General features: G+C 37.8%; 1 protein-coding gene across 1 annotated transcript in view; it reads left to right on the forward strand.

Moving 5' to 3' along the window:
• The window catches only part of Gucy2f (guanylate cyclase 2F, retinal), a 100385-nt gene that overhangs the window by 23549 nt on the left and 60171 nt on the right, over nucleotides 1-16665 (forward strand). Inside the window, 5 exon segments of the mRNA XM_008852962.2 lie at nucleotides 4921-5298; nucleotides 6656-6732; nucleotides 11153-11249; nucleotides 16057-16081; nucleotides 16084-16181. Coding sequence (XP_008851184.2) covers nucleotides 4921-5298; nucleotides 6656-6732; nucleotides 11153-11249; nucleotides 16057-16081; nucleotides 16084-16181 — 675 coding nt within the window.

Genomic DNA, 16665 nt, shown 5'->3' on the forward strand with positions numbered 1-16665 from the left:
TTAAACAATAGGGAGAGTGCCTTCAGGGCAAGACCATACCCAGTTAAGCCTCCAACTTGTGAAAAGAAAATACTTCAGGGACCACTGAAGAGAAAAGATTCTAAAATGGATAAAGCAGGCTGGAGTCCATCCAAAACTTGCAGTCAAACTTGGCAGTGTCGTTCACCTGGTGCTGGCTTTAGAGGCATGAAATATGCAAGAGTGAAGGGGTCATCAGTTCTTCCTCCCTCTTCCTCCCCGGTTTCAGAGAGCTTTGGAGGCCAGGCAGCCTGAAGCAAGGGTTCTCCTGACTAGAGAAGGCTCTGATAGACCTTTGCATGAAGCTGTGTAGGTGAAGCCTGGTTGGCAATGGAGACCCCAAGAAGTTTGTGATGCCAGAGCTGTGAGGCATCTGCCAAGAAGACCTACATACAGGGAGTGGTACCAGCACAAGAGAGATGTGTGTTGCACATAGCAAAGCTAGATAGGCTGAGCCATCTAAGCCCTTTGGAAGTAAAGTCCCAGGAGTTGGACGTGGAGCTACTGAATTTGATGTTTGCCTTGCTGGTTTTTGGGTCCAGTATTTCCTTACTATCCCTCCAGTCCTCCCTTTTGGAATGGTAATGTATATTCGGTTCCACTATGTGTTGGGGGTATGTAATTTGTCTTTTGATTTTATAGAGGCTTACAGTTCAGATAGTTACCTGAGTCTCAGAATAAACTTTGGACTGTGGACTTTTGAATAGTATTGAGACTGATAATGACTATAGGGACTTTTAAAGTTGGATTAAATGCATTTTGCATTTTATATGATCATGAGCCTATGGGGGCCAGGGGGTGGAATGTGATAGTTTGGAAGAAAACATCCCCCATAGGCTCCAAGTATTTGGACATTTTGTCCTCACATGGTGGTGCTGTTTTGGGAGGTTTTAGAAGGTGTGGCCATCCTGGAGGAAACACATCACTGGGGGTGGGCTTAGAGAGTTCTTAAGTGTTGCCAGATCTCCAGTCACTCTCTTGCTTCCTGTGCCTGTGTGATGATGTGAAAGCTTAGCTTCTGCTGCTCCTGCTCCAGCCACCTCCAGCCACCATGCATCCCTGCCATGACGGACTATAATTCCCCTGGAACCGTAAGCTCAAATAAACTCTTCCTTCTATAAATTGCTTGGGTCAGTGTTTTTATTACAGCAACAGAAAAGTGACTAATACAATATTGAAAGATTGTTTTTTATCCATTTCTTGGCCGAGTCCAAGGGTTGTGATCATAGATTGTTGGTGTTATCATTTTTATCAGCAGAAATTCAATTATCTTTTGGTTCATTAATTTCTGCATGCACCTTGCTTCTTGTTCCAAAGTGATGTTACCATTTTATGATTCAAGTGATGGCTTTCTGAGGCAAACAGGTTTTAACATGCAATTCTGAGAACCAAATTCCTTGGAAGCCATCTTTAGATCTTCTAAAGCACAATAAATGTGAACTGACAATAATCAACTTGATAACACCATGAACCATGAAACCGAGCAAATTCAAGTACGACTGCTCTTAACTCAGACCCTAGTCTCATGTTCAAGAGTTCTAGTAAGCTTAAAATAGAACTATCTAAAGTCATTAAATGAAAGACAGTTATATCTTTCAATTATTATTCATTCATAATTCGCTTATTCAGGTTCAGGTGTAAATAGTAGATAGAATCATCAATGGTCTCACCATTCTGGACTGTAATGTCAACAAAGTCATCTGTCTGGCAGGAGTTACTGACAGTTCTGTCTTCTTTGGGGTTTTAGTGAGAAGCCAAGACAGATGTCTATGGAAAATGCCTGGTTTTCTATCACTTTATCCTCTACTTCTCTTCCTCATCATTTGCTGCAAATACAAGAGATCTTTCATGATTGATATTAATCAAGTATGTGAAGGGGAGATTTCCATTGCTAAATGTCAGAATAGATAAAATAGGAACACAAATCCAAGTCTTCCCAGTGACAGTGGATAACAGTGGGAGTTCCCTCTTTGGCAACTGAATGCTGTTGCTGTAGCAACATTCTTTCCCTTAGCTTCAGGTCTTCTGTCATATCTTTGTGCCTATGAGGGCACTTCTGTGGGGTTTGTATGAGTGTGTACATGTACTCCTCTCTCTCTCTCTCTCTCTGTCTCTCTCTCTCTCCCTCTCTTTCTCTCTCACACACACATACACACAGGGGACCTCACATGGGGGAGAGAGAGAGAGAGAGAGAGAGAGAGAGAGAGAGAGAGAGACAGGATATGGAGGAGGCAATAGAATTTGGAAAGGGAGGTTCAAGTGTCGGTCAACTCTTTAAGGAGTTGCTGTCAGTTAGTTTTGGTGGTAGATAGATGCGTTCTCCTTCCCGTGACTTTCAAAACAGAATACTAGCATCTCAGGGGCTTGCTACCTTGTTGCATTTTAAAAATTAGTTTTGATTTTGCTAGTTTTGCGCCTTTATAGTCTGCTTTCTTTCTTTAAATTTTTGTTGCAACCTATCCAAACCTCAGAAGGTAGCCAGGGTCTTGCAGAAATTCCAGACACATGGAATTTGTGGAGCATTGAAAATGTTAGGAATTAGTGAAAACTTCATAAGAGACCTCAGTATGTACTTGTCAACTGTCTGTAGATGCCTTTTCCTAATCTAGTTCTAAAGAGTGTGTGTTGGGGCAGGATAGTGAAGAGAGATAATTTGAATAAAACTCAGGAGAGTGAAGTATTCATTTCCATTATGTTAGTAATTATATCCAATATCTGGGGCTAGGTTTTGGTCTGAATAACTGGAGGAATACAGTAGCTATTAAGAAAAATAGGAATATTAATTATAGATGGAGCAGGAAGACTTAGGGTGAAGAACAATTCTGGGTATGCTAAAATTTAACATGCAAGTAAAGATACTGAAGTGAGAAATTGACTATGTGAGTTTGGAATATCAGAGAGAGGCTAAAGCTGGAACCTTAAGCCTGAGAGTTAAGGCTCAGATGTGGCATTTTAACTCACAAAAGCAAACAATATTACAAAAAGAGAGGAAGATTAAGAACTGAAGTTTGTGGTACTCCAACGTTAAGAGAACAGGAAGCTGAAGAAAAACCTAGATAAAGGCCAAACAAAAATTATTACATGCTAAATTTGGTCCCTTTACTAGAGCAAGAGTTACAAATTTTTGGAGGAATTCATAACCAGAAGAGACTGTAGACAATATTTATTCCAATCAAGAATGCTAACCTGATTTTATGCTTACATAAGTGACCTTGTCAGATCACTTGACTTCTCTGAGTTTCCCTTCTTTACCTATAAAGGCAGCTAAATCCAATGACTTAAATGTTAAATTATTCATAATTCTATGTTTTCATTTTACAGGAGACACTGAGTGAACTAATGAGTGACTTGCCCAAACATTGTCTTCTTAATAGTCCACAGGACAGTGCTAGTCCATTGCTTTTAAACCCCTTCCACATATTAGAATCCTTAGAAAGCTTTCCATGAGACTGATCACTGGGTCCCAAAGTTAGTGTCTCATTTTGCTGCTGAGTTGAGTTTTGACACTCCTTGGGTAATACTAGTGTGTGGCCAATGTTGAACTTCCCTACTCTATATGAACAAAGCACAGCACTGTCTTGCTAGCCAATGTACTTTTCTCCTTATTGGCTTGTATCTCCAACAGAAACATAATTCAATTAATTTTAAGGATTTTATTGTCACATGAAGCTCACCACAGGAGGTTAGCTTTTGTAGACCTTGGTATACTAAAGTAGTACTAGCTTTGTCTGAAGCTTGGTAGCCTTCCTGACCTCCATCTTCAAAATGGAATGCTAGAGAAAACCAGGAAGCAATCACTGCATGTGTGGTTGTGAGAGAGTCAAATGAGATGGATTGTTTGACATTTCTCTCCATCGTTTATGATAGAAGATATGATTTATTTAAATAAAAAAAAACAAATTGCAAGGGGCTGGAGAGATGGCTCAGTGGTTAAGAGCACTGGCTGCTCTTGCAGGGGACCCAAGTTCGAGTCCCAGCACACACAGGGTGACTAACAACTGTCCATAACTTCAGTTCTAGGGGATCCAATGCCCTCTTCTGGCCTCCGCAGACATTGCATGACACAGGCACACTTACATACATGCAGGCAATACACTCATACACATGAAATTAAAATAATAAAATATTTTTTAAAATAACTTGCAAAGATAATGAGCAGTCTATCAGGTATAGTATACAAATATCAGCGCTTTGGCACAATTACATAGCAGGTATAATCACTAACCTTCCAGAGCCTACCTACGGATTTATAGTGATTTCTCACCAAAGCTTTGCAATTTTGTCTGCCAATGGGTGATAGGGTTTATTGGTTAAAACTCACATTGTCTAATGTGTGAATATATGTGCTTAAGAATGTATTAAAATCTGGATTCTAGTAGCCATTTTCTCTGACGAACATGTGCCTATGGTGATAAGCATTTTGAACTAAGACAGGACACAGTCATGAATTGCAGGGTCCCATTATTTACAGTCTTGCCAGACTTACTTACCATGCTAGTAGCGCAAGGAAGTGATTGTTCCATGCATAATGCACCAGTGATTAACCCGGTAATTTTCCCTTGAACCACCCTTCTCTAGTCTATGCTTGTTTCTTGCTGCTCTTTATAACCTTAAATCACTTTCTTAGTTTAGAAGCATAAAAATATATTGTGTATGACTTGGTTTGATCATAAAATTGTCATATTTGATATATTCAAAGATGTGAAAGCCTTGAGGGAGAAAACAGAAAAATTCAAGGGAGAAACCAAGCAAGTCCTCAGAAACATTTTTCCTCCCTCTGGGTCTTCATAGCTCTGCTCCACTCAGACGTGTGGCACATAATAATAGAGAAAGGCTTGGAACATACTCTGAGATTGCTCTAGGGTGACTAGAACTCAAGATAGTTGTAATTTTTAAAAATAGGTTTCACCGTTGTTTGGAACCATCTACAATTCAATTTATTTTATCGCATAAGCCATGAATAATGCTATGAAAGAAAATGGACGGGCTAGTGCTGCCAGCCTGGTTCAGCATTCCAGAAACATGCAGTTCTATGGACTCAACCAGTTGGTAAGTACAGATTCAAATGGAAATGGAATTTCTGAATATGTAATCCTGGACACCAACTGGGAAGAATGGTTACTCCGTGGCACCCACACTGTGGACATGGAAACAGAACTGCTACAGTTCAGAGGAACCCCTATTCACTTTCCTGGTGGCAGGCCCCCTAGAGCAGATGCAAAATGCTGGTTTGCAGAAGGGAAGATCTGCTGAGGAGGTAAGGAATCACTGGTCATCAATGTAACTCAGTGTGGGTTATAGGAGAATGTCTTAAAGACAAGGTATATTTTAATGTTGAAAGAATCAGAAGGTCAGACATTTGCATTCAGGGTGTATAGATATTTGGGTGTTTTTTCTTTTTAAAATTAAAAATAATCAGAACAACAAGATGCACTTTCCACTCTTAAAGGATCATAAACAATTTAAATGTCTTCCCATTACTCATTCTTAAAGTGATCTCAATCTTTCTCAAAGACATTACTCTAATATGAGAAAAAACATTTTCCTTCACCTTTGACTTTAGTTGCTTGTGACCTATGATTGTTTTTTTCTACTAAAAAGATCAACTGGATGTGTTTTGATATATCCAAATCATGTCATTCAGATCTTACCACAGGAATATCATATTTAAACCATCTCGTCTCTGAACTCCCATTACATTAAAATTCTCTGCCTTATAGCTTAGCACAAAATTGCTTTTCACTTGTTTTTCTGTGTATTGGTTGTGTCTTCTCCACTCCTCAAATATCTTGCTCCTTGAAGGGAGGGACCACAGCTAATCATTCTTATGCCTTCACCCTTCTGGCAGTTTGATTGACTAGTAGAACTCTTCTAGCTTGTGGAAGAGGAAAACTTCATCAAATCTCTGACAGCCAGAGGGTAATTTTGGAAGGACCTATATTATTGTTATCCAAGTATCTACCAAACCATTCCAAAACCAAAAGCATCTATTTGAAATAAGCTTTGACTTGTATCTTACTTTAAACTGACATACCGTGCTGCCTCTTTACTCACATCATCATATATTTCCCTCTGAAATGTTAATGATCTATTGAAATATTTAGATTTTGTAGAGTCCAATAAACATGCTGATGACAACACTAATTATCAAAACCAGATTCCTTCTCATTATTGAAAAACAACTATTATATAATCCGTGAGGTCTGTGGGCTCAAATGAATTAAAAAGTTCTTTTATTTTTTGAAGAAAGACAACATAATACTTACCCTTCACAGAAGAGATAACATATTTATCCTCAAGAAAAGAACTCTATTGCTGTCCAACTTAAATTAAGGTACTCAAAGTTTTCCATTTGTAGACTTTTTCTTCCAAAGAAACATCCTGGTCAACCTTAATTCATGTGATTTGTTATTGTCAGAGTGCTGAGTGGTGCTTCAGAACAGTGAAATTGCTTTCTGTGCCCATAAAGTCAACAAGACAGACTGTGCTGTAGAAAAATGGAATTAGGTTAGGTAGATATGGCTTGATTTTAGAGTCACCAGAAAGCATGAGGAGTCGCTCTGTGGTGCCCTTTATTTACTGTTTTTCTCTTTTAATGCCATTCTTTCTCTTTCTCTCCCTCTCTGTGGGCATTGAGCCCACCTTAGCCATGATGGTCTGCCTTGCTTTGCTTATAGTTTTGCTGTGTATTAATGGATTTGCTTATTTTAGAAGGTATATACATATTTTTTGTTCTTTCTGTATACACAAGACACAAGTCCACATTAGTCTTGTCAATATTGATTTCCAGGAAGTCATGTTTCCAGACAATTGCCTCATTACATATCCCAATGTTTTTCTTTTCCATAGTAATTTACCATCCCTATTGGCCCCAGTTAGAGTGAAGTGTATTCATGACGCCAAGAATAACTTTCTCAGCTATATTGTCAGTGTTGTTGCCTATGAGTATATCTGGCTCTCAACACAATGATGAAATAAGAGAACGAGGAGTTTATGCTTATCTACTACTCCCTCTCCATGTTACTTTTCCACCTAGCAGTGTCTCATATAAGTATCTCCATTCCCAAATGGTATGGTAGGGAATGAAATTGGAATACTGTAATAAATCCCAAGGATTAGGCACACTTTAAATAATCTCTGAGCTCTAGGAATAATGGTACTAGCTCATAAGATTATGGTAGAGGTGCTGCCAAACCTGATGTTCTGAGTTCAAATGCCGGGACCCATATGGTGGAAGGAGAGAACTGGCTTCTGAAAATTGTCCTCCGACCTTTACATACATGGTGTGTTACATGTGCTCCCTGCCCCCATGCACACACACAAAATAGATAAGCAAAAATATTTGGGTGCTGGAGAAACTGCTCAGTGGTTAAGAGGGAATCTTCTCTTCCAGAAGACCAGAGTTTGGTTTTCAGCACCTACATTGAACAGGTCACAATCGCCTGTAGCTCCAGCTCCAGAGGATCTGATGTTATCTTCTGGGCTCTGTGGCACTATACTCATGTGCACATACCCACAATCATGCATATATATATTCAGATAATTAAAATAAAACTTTGGGCCAGGTATGGTGGCACATGCCTTTAAACTCAGCATTCAGGAGACAGAGGGAGGCAGACCTCTGTGAGATGGAGGCCAGCCTGATCTACATAAAAAGTTCCAGGTCAGGTGGGGTTACAGGGAGACCCTGTCTCAAAAATACAGAAAATAGAGATAAAGTAAAATACTGTAAAACAGTTTGTAGTAGTGATTAAGTAAAACTGGATAAAGCATATACAACTGTACCTGATGCATAGTAGGTGCTCAGTAAATGGAAAAAAGCTTAAGTTCTTTGGAGACACACGGGATTTTCCTGCTAACTATTGGGAGCCCAGAATCTATATTTTTAGACAGGGTTGTTTCCCTGTAGCCCCAGCCATCCTGGAACTCAACTATGTAGCCCCGGTGGCCTTGAACTCACTGAGATCTGCCTGCCTCTGCCTCCCCAGTGCTGGGATTAAAGTCATGGCCACCATGACCAGCAGGATCTCTATTTTTTTACAGGGTATCAGAATCTGGATTTCCATTGTCCTTCCTTAGAGCAAACTATCCTATCCGTTCATGTGCATCACCATTTTTTTCACCCACGTCTTTCTTTTCCTTCATCATATCCCTTAATAGGTGATCAACTAACTTGTTGACCTGTTTCAATACCGGCCTGGAGATTACTTAACCAGACAATCCTTTCTTACAATATTTACATTTTAAGAGAGGGACTCTGTTCATACTAGGATAATTTGGTGAAAGTGATACTTGAAATGAATTACTCTCTTCCACTTTGTCATTTCTTTGCAAGGGTGGTCCCAACAACAATATGGTATGAACTAGTAGGGAATTCCAAGAAAAAATACGTAGAATGAATGAAATGGATGTGTGAACCTGTAAAAGCCACTTAATCATCTCTTGGGTAGAATTTTCTCATTTTACAGTAAAGGAACTGGATTAGATGATGCTGAAGAACAATTTCAGCACTGATATTTTAATGAAAATATGAAACCTGGGATTGAAACCATTAAGAGGTGTTACTCTTCATAGTTAATATGTTGGCACCATTAAGAAAACTAGTTTCTAATTCATCCAGTATTAAAAACTTGGTAAAAACACACAAAAGAGTAGGGAAATTATGAACTGTTAAAACACACTTGTAAAGATATTTATTCAAAGGAGGTTTTCCTTCTAAGTTTTGTGACTGTGACATGTCACTGCTAAGAACAGAAATTTAATATCCCTTTGGTGCTGCTAGAGATTAAAGTTTTTCATTAGTGTCCTTAGATACTTTTAAGAACCCCATAGCACACTGGAAAGTGGAGTCATAGTCAGCTGTTTATATTACTAGATGATAATTCTTGGTGGTCTTTTCCATTGAATGGACTGGTTCTTTGGACTTTGAGTGAGCATAGCCTATAATTCTTGGGAAGAGAAGGAAAAAAGGGAAAAAAGAAACCACAAAGGTGGGGGATTTGTTTTGAGCTTTTGGAGCTGGAGGGCAAAAAAGACTGGAGAGGAAAATGATTGGAGAGGGACATGATTAGAGAGGAAAATGATTGGAGAGGAAAATGAGTTTGAGACAATTGGTACTTCAAGTGGTCACATAAAACTCAGAGATGGGAGAGAGGCACATCATTTCCCAGAGTCACTTGGTCCTTTGGTTCTTCAGCTAACAAAGCACAAAAAAAATGCCCCTTCTTTGCTGCCTTCCTCCCTCTCTCTGCCCACCACGACTGCAATCAGAAGAGCTGAGCGGCTGATGAGTTTCTGTAATAGATGGTGATTACTTGCAGGAGAGTGACTCTCTGTTCCTTCTTTTTCTGTGTGTTTTGATTGTTTAAGTTCTTTTTCCAGAAAGAAAGACGTGCAAAGAACCCAACCACCCCAAAACAAAGAATTCTTTGAACTTCTCTTTTCTCCCTCCTCCTCCGAAGCAGATTGCATTGCCTTTCTATAAAGCTCTCCAGAGCTTTGTAATACTAATGATGATGATGATAATAATGAGCCCTTATACTTTCCTAGTACTTCACGCTTTCAGAGCACTTTCACATACATTATCTCATTTGATTTTCAAAACAAGTCTCTAAAGCGGGTAATGCAAGGACTATTATTCTGCTAGATAGGAGACATTGAGGCATGAAGAGGTTAAATTATTTATCCAAGGTCACCTGCACCTGGCTAATTAATAACCAAAGTAGCACTGTCCCCCTCCCCAGGTCTCTGGATTGGGAATCTAATTTGCTTTCTACTAGATTGTGTACTGAACCACAATTATTTTTACAGGTGTGTCTGCTTTAAAACAATTTTCTACACATATGAAACAGATAAGTTAGGGAGTGATGTTTTACTTTGCCAAAAGATTCATGTGCTTGACCCAAGAAGTCACTATGGGGCTCTTTTAATTTTCTCTGCAGGGCAGCAGCTCCCACCGTGATAAGGGACATATTTGTTGGCAGACAATTAGAAACACATTGTTTGTTTACAAACCAGTGAAGTCACTGAGAAATATTGTCAGGGTCTTTGGCACTTAAAGGCACAGTGACATTATAGATTTCTTACGACAGTTTGAAAAAGCATTTTGTTTCTGGAGTTGTTTTCCTCACTGTGGCTCTTACATTTAAGACATTCTACAGAGTGTCCATTATTGAGTTCTGGAAAAAAACAAAGCCAAAATGTAGTATTCAGACACAGACACACACACACAGTAAATAAATAAACAAGCAAATAAATAAATAAATAGATAAATAAATAAAGGACAAAACAACCATACTGACTAATCTGAGGTTCCACTCCAGTTCTTAAATTGCCTCATATACCCACCTGACTGTGGGAGGTAGGTATCATCTTATATGCCTAGTAAGTGATTTGTAGCAAATAATTACATTAACTGCAAATTAATGAGCATGTTTTGAAGAGAGTCATGTTTAAACTGTGTCTATGTAATCCTCAGACAAGAGACCAATTCAGTAAAGGGGGAAAAAACAGTCTGCCCACTTGTTTGGAATCATGTAGACAAAGCAACCAACTGATTGAATTTTTCCACTTTTCAACCTGTTGCTTTGGCAACGCATAGATGCAACTTTGCAAGACAAGTGGTCTTATGGGCAGAAATCTGGGCCTACGGCCAGGGAACAAGGATTCAAGTTCCAGCTTTGCCTAAGGCTAGGGAAGCTCACACAATTTGTTTAATTTTGTTTTGTTTCCTTAATGTGTTTTTGTTTATAAAATGGAGATCAATGATTCTTGGCCCTACATTATTAGGATGAATAGTATGGTGTATAGGACAGTATACAGAATTCCTTAAAATTATTCAAATGTGTTTTGAATGTACCTTTTGGTGTGAAATCACCATTTTATTAGGTTCAGAGAACACGCTCACCTCTTTCTTTTGATACCTTTTCAAAAATATTCTGATTTTTATCTTTTCATCTTTGTAAGCTGTGATGTCCAGGGTTGTTGATTCATTTTGCTGTAGGTATCATGGTAAAGATTCACGTATAGTTTTCTTCTAAATTATCTCTACCTTAGAGCTAGATTAGAGCAAATCAACTCAGGTTTTGCAAAACCTCCAGTCCCTTGTGACCATCTCATTTCATATTTGTTTCAGACGACAGATAAATAAAATCCAGTTGATTAAAGGACCCAACAGAATTCTACTGACTTTGGAGGATGTGGCATTTATTAATCCCCACATTGGCAGTAAGGTAAGTAGCCCTTCTTCTCGCTTCACTGTCTGATACTGTAGCCACAAGCTACAAGTGACTATTGAATACATGATATGTAGATAGTTTGGAATTTGATGTGCTATAAGAGTAAAATGCACATGGGATTTAGAACACTTAGTACAAAAACTTGTAAGGTAACTCGGGAAAATTTACAAAATATTGATTACATACATGTCAAAATTCTTTAGGATATATGGGGTTAAATAAACTATATTATTAAAATTATTTTTCATTTTTACGTTTTCAATATGACAGTTAAAAAATTAAAGTTACATATGTGCCATGGAATATAATTCAACCTCAGAACAATAAAATCTTGTCATTTTCAGCAACATGGAAGGAACTATAGGACATTATGTTAAATGAAATAAGCCAGACATAGAAAGACAGTAGCATGTGAACCTTGCTCATATGAAGAATCTGTAAAAGTTTATTTCTTAGAAGTAGAGAATAGAGTAGTGGTCAGTAGAGGGTAGGAAGTTTAGAAAATCAGAGGTCAGAAGAGAGTGTCAGTTCACCTGGACTGGAGTTATGAGTAGTTGCTAGACACTACGTAGGTTCAGGGAACAGAACGCAGGTCTACTGCAAGAGCTTCCAGCACTCTTAATCACTGAACCATCTCTCTAGCCCAAAATATGTATGATTATTATTAATTAAAATGAAATATGTGGCTCATGTTACATTTCAATTAGATAATGCTGACTTAGAACTGTGTTCTAGAAGTAAATAAAATGTACTCTAGGCAATAGTTCAGCTTTGACTTCATATAGTCCCTTGGAGGTACACATTATATTAGCTCATAACACCTGACATGGTATGTGCAGTATAACATGTAGGCAAAACATGCATGCCCAGAAAATTTAAAAATAAAGTTATTTTTAAAACAACTGACAATTGGTCAAAATTCAGTGGTAAGTAGTTGCATTTTTTGAAGACATGTGCACTGCAGTTTGATATAGTTGTCATCACTCTATGTTATCTTTATATCTTCCTGGCCCTTAGAGACATCCTAGGAAAGGAAACAGCATAAACAGAAGGATAGAAATGAGGACAATGGGGGAAAGTTTTGTCAAGGGAGCTAGTATGTTTCCTTATTCTGGTCTATGTGGCTATAATAATGACATTATTGATCTTTGCATATTCTAGTATGGTGGTGGCAAAATGCAGAGAACACAAACACATCACATTTTTTACATGTGCCTTTTACTGTTGCCATTCCACTATGCCAGACTTGGGAATTGATTATCTCACTGACAGAACAGGTTGCTGGCTTAAAATGATGTTGAGAGGTACATATAATTACCTGGCTATCTGTTGAATGGATTTGCATGATAATATCCTGTGTGGTTAGAATCAAATGAATTGATCAGCTGTTTGATTTTATTCCTATTTATAGCCTCTTAAGTCCTCAGATGATTTTGTAAGGCTGATATTACCTTCCTGGAAATGTATTGCTGAAAGGTAAAACTATCTCTGTGGCTGAAATCTCTATTACACCCTCATACCACAATAACTCATTGGTATGAGTTTCTACTTTTGAAACCACCAGAGGACACTGGCACACACGGTAGCAGAATCAGCCTCGGTTTGTCATAAAATTCCTTGTATGAAATTCCCTATCTGAAGCAGGAGGAAGTGTAGACACTAAAGGTGATGCTCTGAACACTCCTAGACTAGAAGTCAATATTAAGATGAAATAATTCTATGGTAGAATAGTTTATCCTTCAATGTGTGATCAGTCATAAAAGTCACTGTGAAAATGTAACGAAAGCTACTAAACTTTTGGTCAAAAGATATAAATCTATTTACAAAATCCAGATTAATTTGGTATTATCCATGTCAACATGACAGTTGCTTAGAGTTTGCTTACGAAATAGCAAAATCAATAACTACAGCTCAGTTTGGACTGAACTGGCCTTTGAATGTTTGGAACTTGTAATAGTTAATAAAGTCTATGAAACATCAGTCTATAGCGCCTCTCTTTTGTACTAAGATATAAACTGCATTTGGGTGAGAAATTATGCCAGTCCTTGTCCAATCACCATTAGTAGTAGAGTAGCACTGATGTCAGATGAGCAGAGCACTTAGGATTGAAATTAGTGCCATTAATGATAGATCTTTTCATGTATGCATACATTTTGACATGATGAGAACTAAAACATCATTACCAATTTTTACTATAAGAATGAGAAAAAGCCAACAGATATTGATAGCTCTATAAGGATGTTATTTGTTTGCTTGTTTTAATATTTTGGACTAAGTGGAAAAGGATGGCATTATCCCAGCAAAGCATAGCTCTTGGCCTGTAGGGCCCTTTTGGCATTTGGCTTGTATCAGGGATTCTGAGTGCAATAGATAGGAGAGGCATACATTTTACTTAATTGCTGTGTAGTTACAAACTTGCAGCTGGCTGTGTTAATCAGTCAAGAAGCCAAGATAAGAATTCTATCCAAAAGGAATGTCTGAAAGTGTAAACTCTTAGAGAATACAAAATTAATTCAGTCTAGAAAAATTGGGAGGTCAAGAGAAGTCAGATCAGAAAAGGAAGTTTTTAGAAGAATGTGGAGCTGAAATCCAAATGTGTGTGGATTTTGGCAGATTTTATCATTTTCTCCTTAGCCCTTCATGGAGAGGTCTATGTTTTAATATACAGATTTAGGTGCTCCTGCTGAGATGTGAAAATAAAGAATGAAATGGAAGTAGATTCCTCCCTGGCCTTGCTCTGTTGGAGAGAGTTTAGGTTGATGCACGGGTTATGTGAAGAATCAAGTTTAACATGTTGTCTGAATCTTGAGCTATTGGAATTTCTGAATATTATCTTCAAACCTTGTTTATGATAATCTTGATATAGAAAGAGCTTAACTCAGGGCTAAGTCAACCAGTGATCTTCAACTGATCAAAGACCATTATAAGCAGAGTGCTAGAAAATACTTAAGATGAATTTTTACTGACAAGGAAGACTGATATAAAGCATGATGTGGTAAGAAACAGCATAGGACGAGGACCTATATCACCAGGATCCTTGTTATAGACCCTGTATTCTTCTCTGGTTGTCTGTTTCCTCATTATAAAAAGGAGGGTGTAGGTGGGCATGGTGGCACAGGCCTTTAATCCCAGCACTCTAGGGCAGGGCCAGGCAGATCTCTGTGAGATCAATGTTGGCCTTCTCTTCATAGTGAATTCCAGGTCAGCTGAGGTTACTGGGAGACCCTATATCAAAAAGATAAAAAAAAGAAGGGTAAGGGTGTAACGATGTATGCTTGTAATCTTAGTCCTTTGGCAGCAGAGGCAGGAGATATCTGAGTTCAAGACCAGCATAGGGTACATATATAGACTTTGTCTCAAAAACTAAAATACTGCTATTACTGCTACTACTGCTACTGCTGCTGCTACTACTATTACCAACACCACCACCACCACCACTACTACTACTACTACTACTACTACTACTACTATTACTACTAAATGAACAAATAATAGTACTGGTGTTAGAAGAAGGGCCTGTTCTAGACAATAACAAGGAGTCTATTCGTTTTGAATCACTTTAATTCTTAGATAAGACATTTTAAGGAATATGGAGAATATTGAGGAATCTGTTCATTTATTATATCTTCATGTGAAATAAGACTACGGTGTCATTTGAAAACATACAGTTTTATTTGTGAAGGTTAACACAGATTGCAGATAAGTCTCTTCATGGTACCATTCAACTGTGAAGCTACCAACCCCTTTATAGACTATGCATCCAAGTCAAGGGATAAAGAATTTGGCCTACTTAAGCTGCACATTCATAATCATGGGCAGATGATCTACTTACTGTATATCATCTTATCGTATTGTGGGTTTTCTTCTGTTATTGTTTTATGTACAAAGAACAATATCATTTAGTATAGTATAGTATTTAGTATAACAACAACAACAAAAGCCAGTCTTGAGAGTCTGGAGGGTGAAATTCTGTTCTGGTTCAGCTATTTTAAAAAAGTTTGATTTCTATACAAAAGCTCTTCTCATTACTAAATTGTTTACTATATGATATAAGAGAATAATTTCATACCTTTGGTCCAAGTTTCAAGCCTAGAAAATAAGGATCCTAGATTAAATTATTGACAGTGATTCTTTCTTACCTCACATGTCTATAATTCAAATCTCTCTGGGTACCAGTCATGGTAGTACATACATGTAATTCCAGCACTTGAGAGACTAAGGTAAAAGGATCATGATTCTCATGTCAGCCTGGGCTTCATAGTGATACCCTGTCTCAAAACACACAGAAAAACAAACAAATTTTCTGGGAGATAAAAATACTTGGAATCTGGGGCTGGACAGATGGCTCAGCAGTTAAGAGCACTGACTGCTCTTGCAGAGGATCCAGGTTCTAGTCCCAGCACCCACATGGCAGCTATGAACCATCATTAACTCCAGTTCCAGGGGAATCTGAAGCCCTCTTCTGACCTCCATGGCATTGCACAGCATGGGTGCACTCACATACATGCAGGCAATACACTCATACACATAAAATAATAAGTAAAATATTTTAAAAAATACTTGGAATCTTAAAATTTCCTTGGTAGTATATAGCATTTAAGCATGACCAAACACAATGTAAAACTGATCTTGAAGGATAAGAAAAAATGAATTAATCTCACATCTATAGGGATCAACTCTTCTTTCTTATGAAGAAAGAAGAAGAGAAGTAGGTAAGCATGATGTTTATACCACCACTTAATGTTTGATCTTAAATCATGAGAATTTTGTTCATAACCCTTATCTACTACTATTTTCACAGAAAGGAAGTCGTGCCAGTGTAAGCTTCTAGATCATCTTCAAAGTGGGAGGTCCCCAAGGCTATCCTCTTCTTTGGGGAGCCTAACTCCAGCTACTTATGAACACTCCAATGTAGCTATTTATGAGGTACAGCATCCAAAAGTTATTTAATCTTTGGCCTTCTTGGGTTTTAAAATAAGGCTGTGATTTAAGAGTTAGTCTCTGGGTGAAAATATTGAGGCTTTGTCAAGCCTTTCCATTTTTGAGTCCACTTATCAACTTTTTGGACAATGTTTTTGGCAATGATTTTTTTAGCAAATAATCTTACTCATAACTTCATTGATATTTCAACTCAATTTATTTACAATGTATATGGAAAAAGACATAAGACCCAATATACAAAATGTATCAGTCATCCCTCAATGCTATATGTAATAGAAGAAATAGAAGACTATACTAATAGAAGAAATTACTCCCTGAGCCTCCTGTTTGGGATAATGTGTCTAGGCATATGCTTATGCAGGGTAGTGTTTGGAGTAGTCTACAAAGTCTGGTTGTTCTTCATATGCTTGTAATATTTTGGTGTTATTGAAACTTTAAACATTATTTATTTATTTTTCACATATGCTAT

This window comes from Nannospalax galili, unplaced genomic scaffold (genome assembly GCF_000622305.1).
Source record: "Nannospalax galili isolate Female #2095 unplaced genomic scaffold, S.galili_v1.0 scaffold25, whole genome shotgun sequence".
Taxonomy (NCBI): Eukaryota; Metazoa; Chordata; class Mammalia; order Rodentia; family Spalacidae; genus Nannospalax; species Nannospalax galili.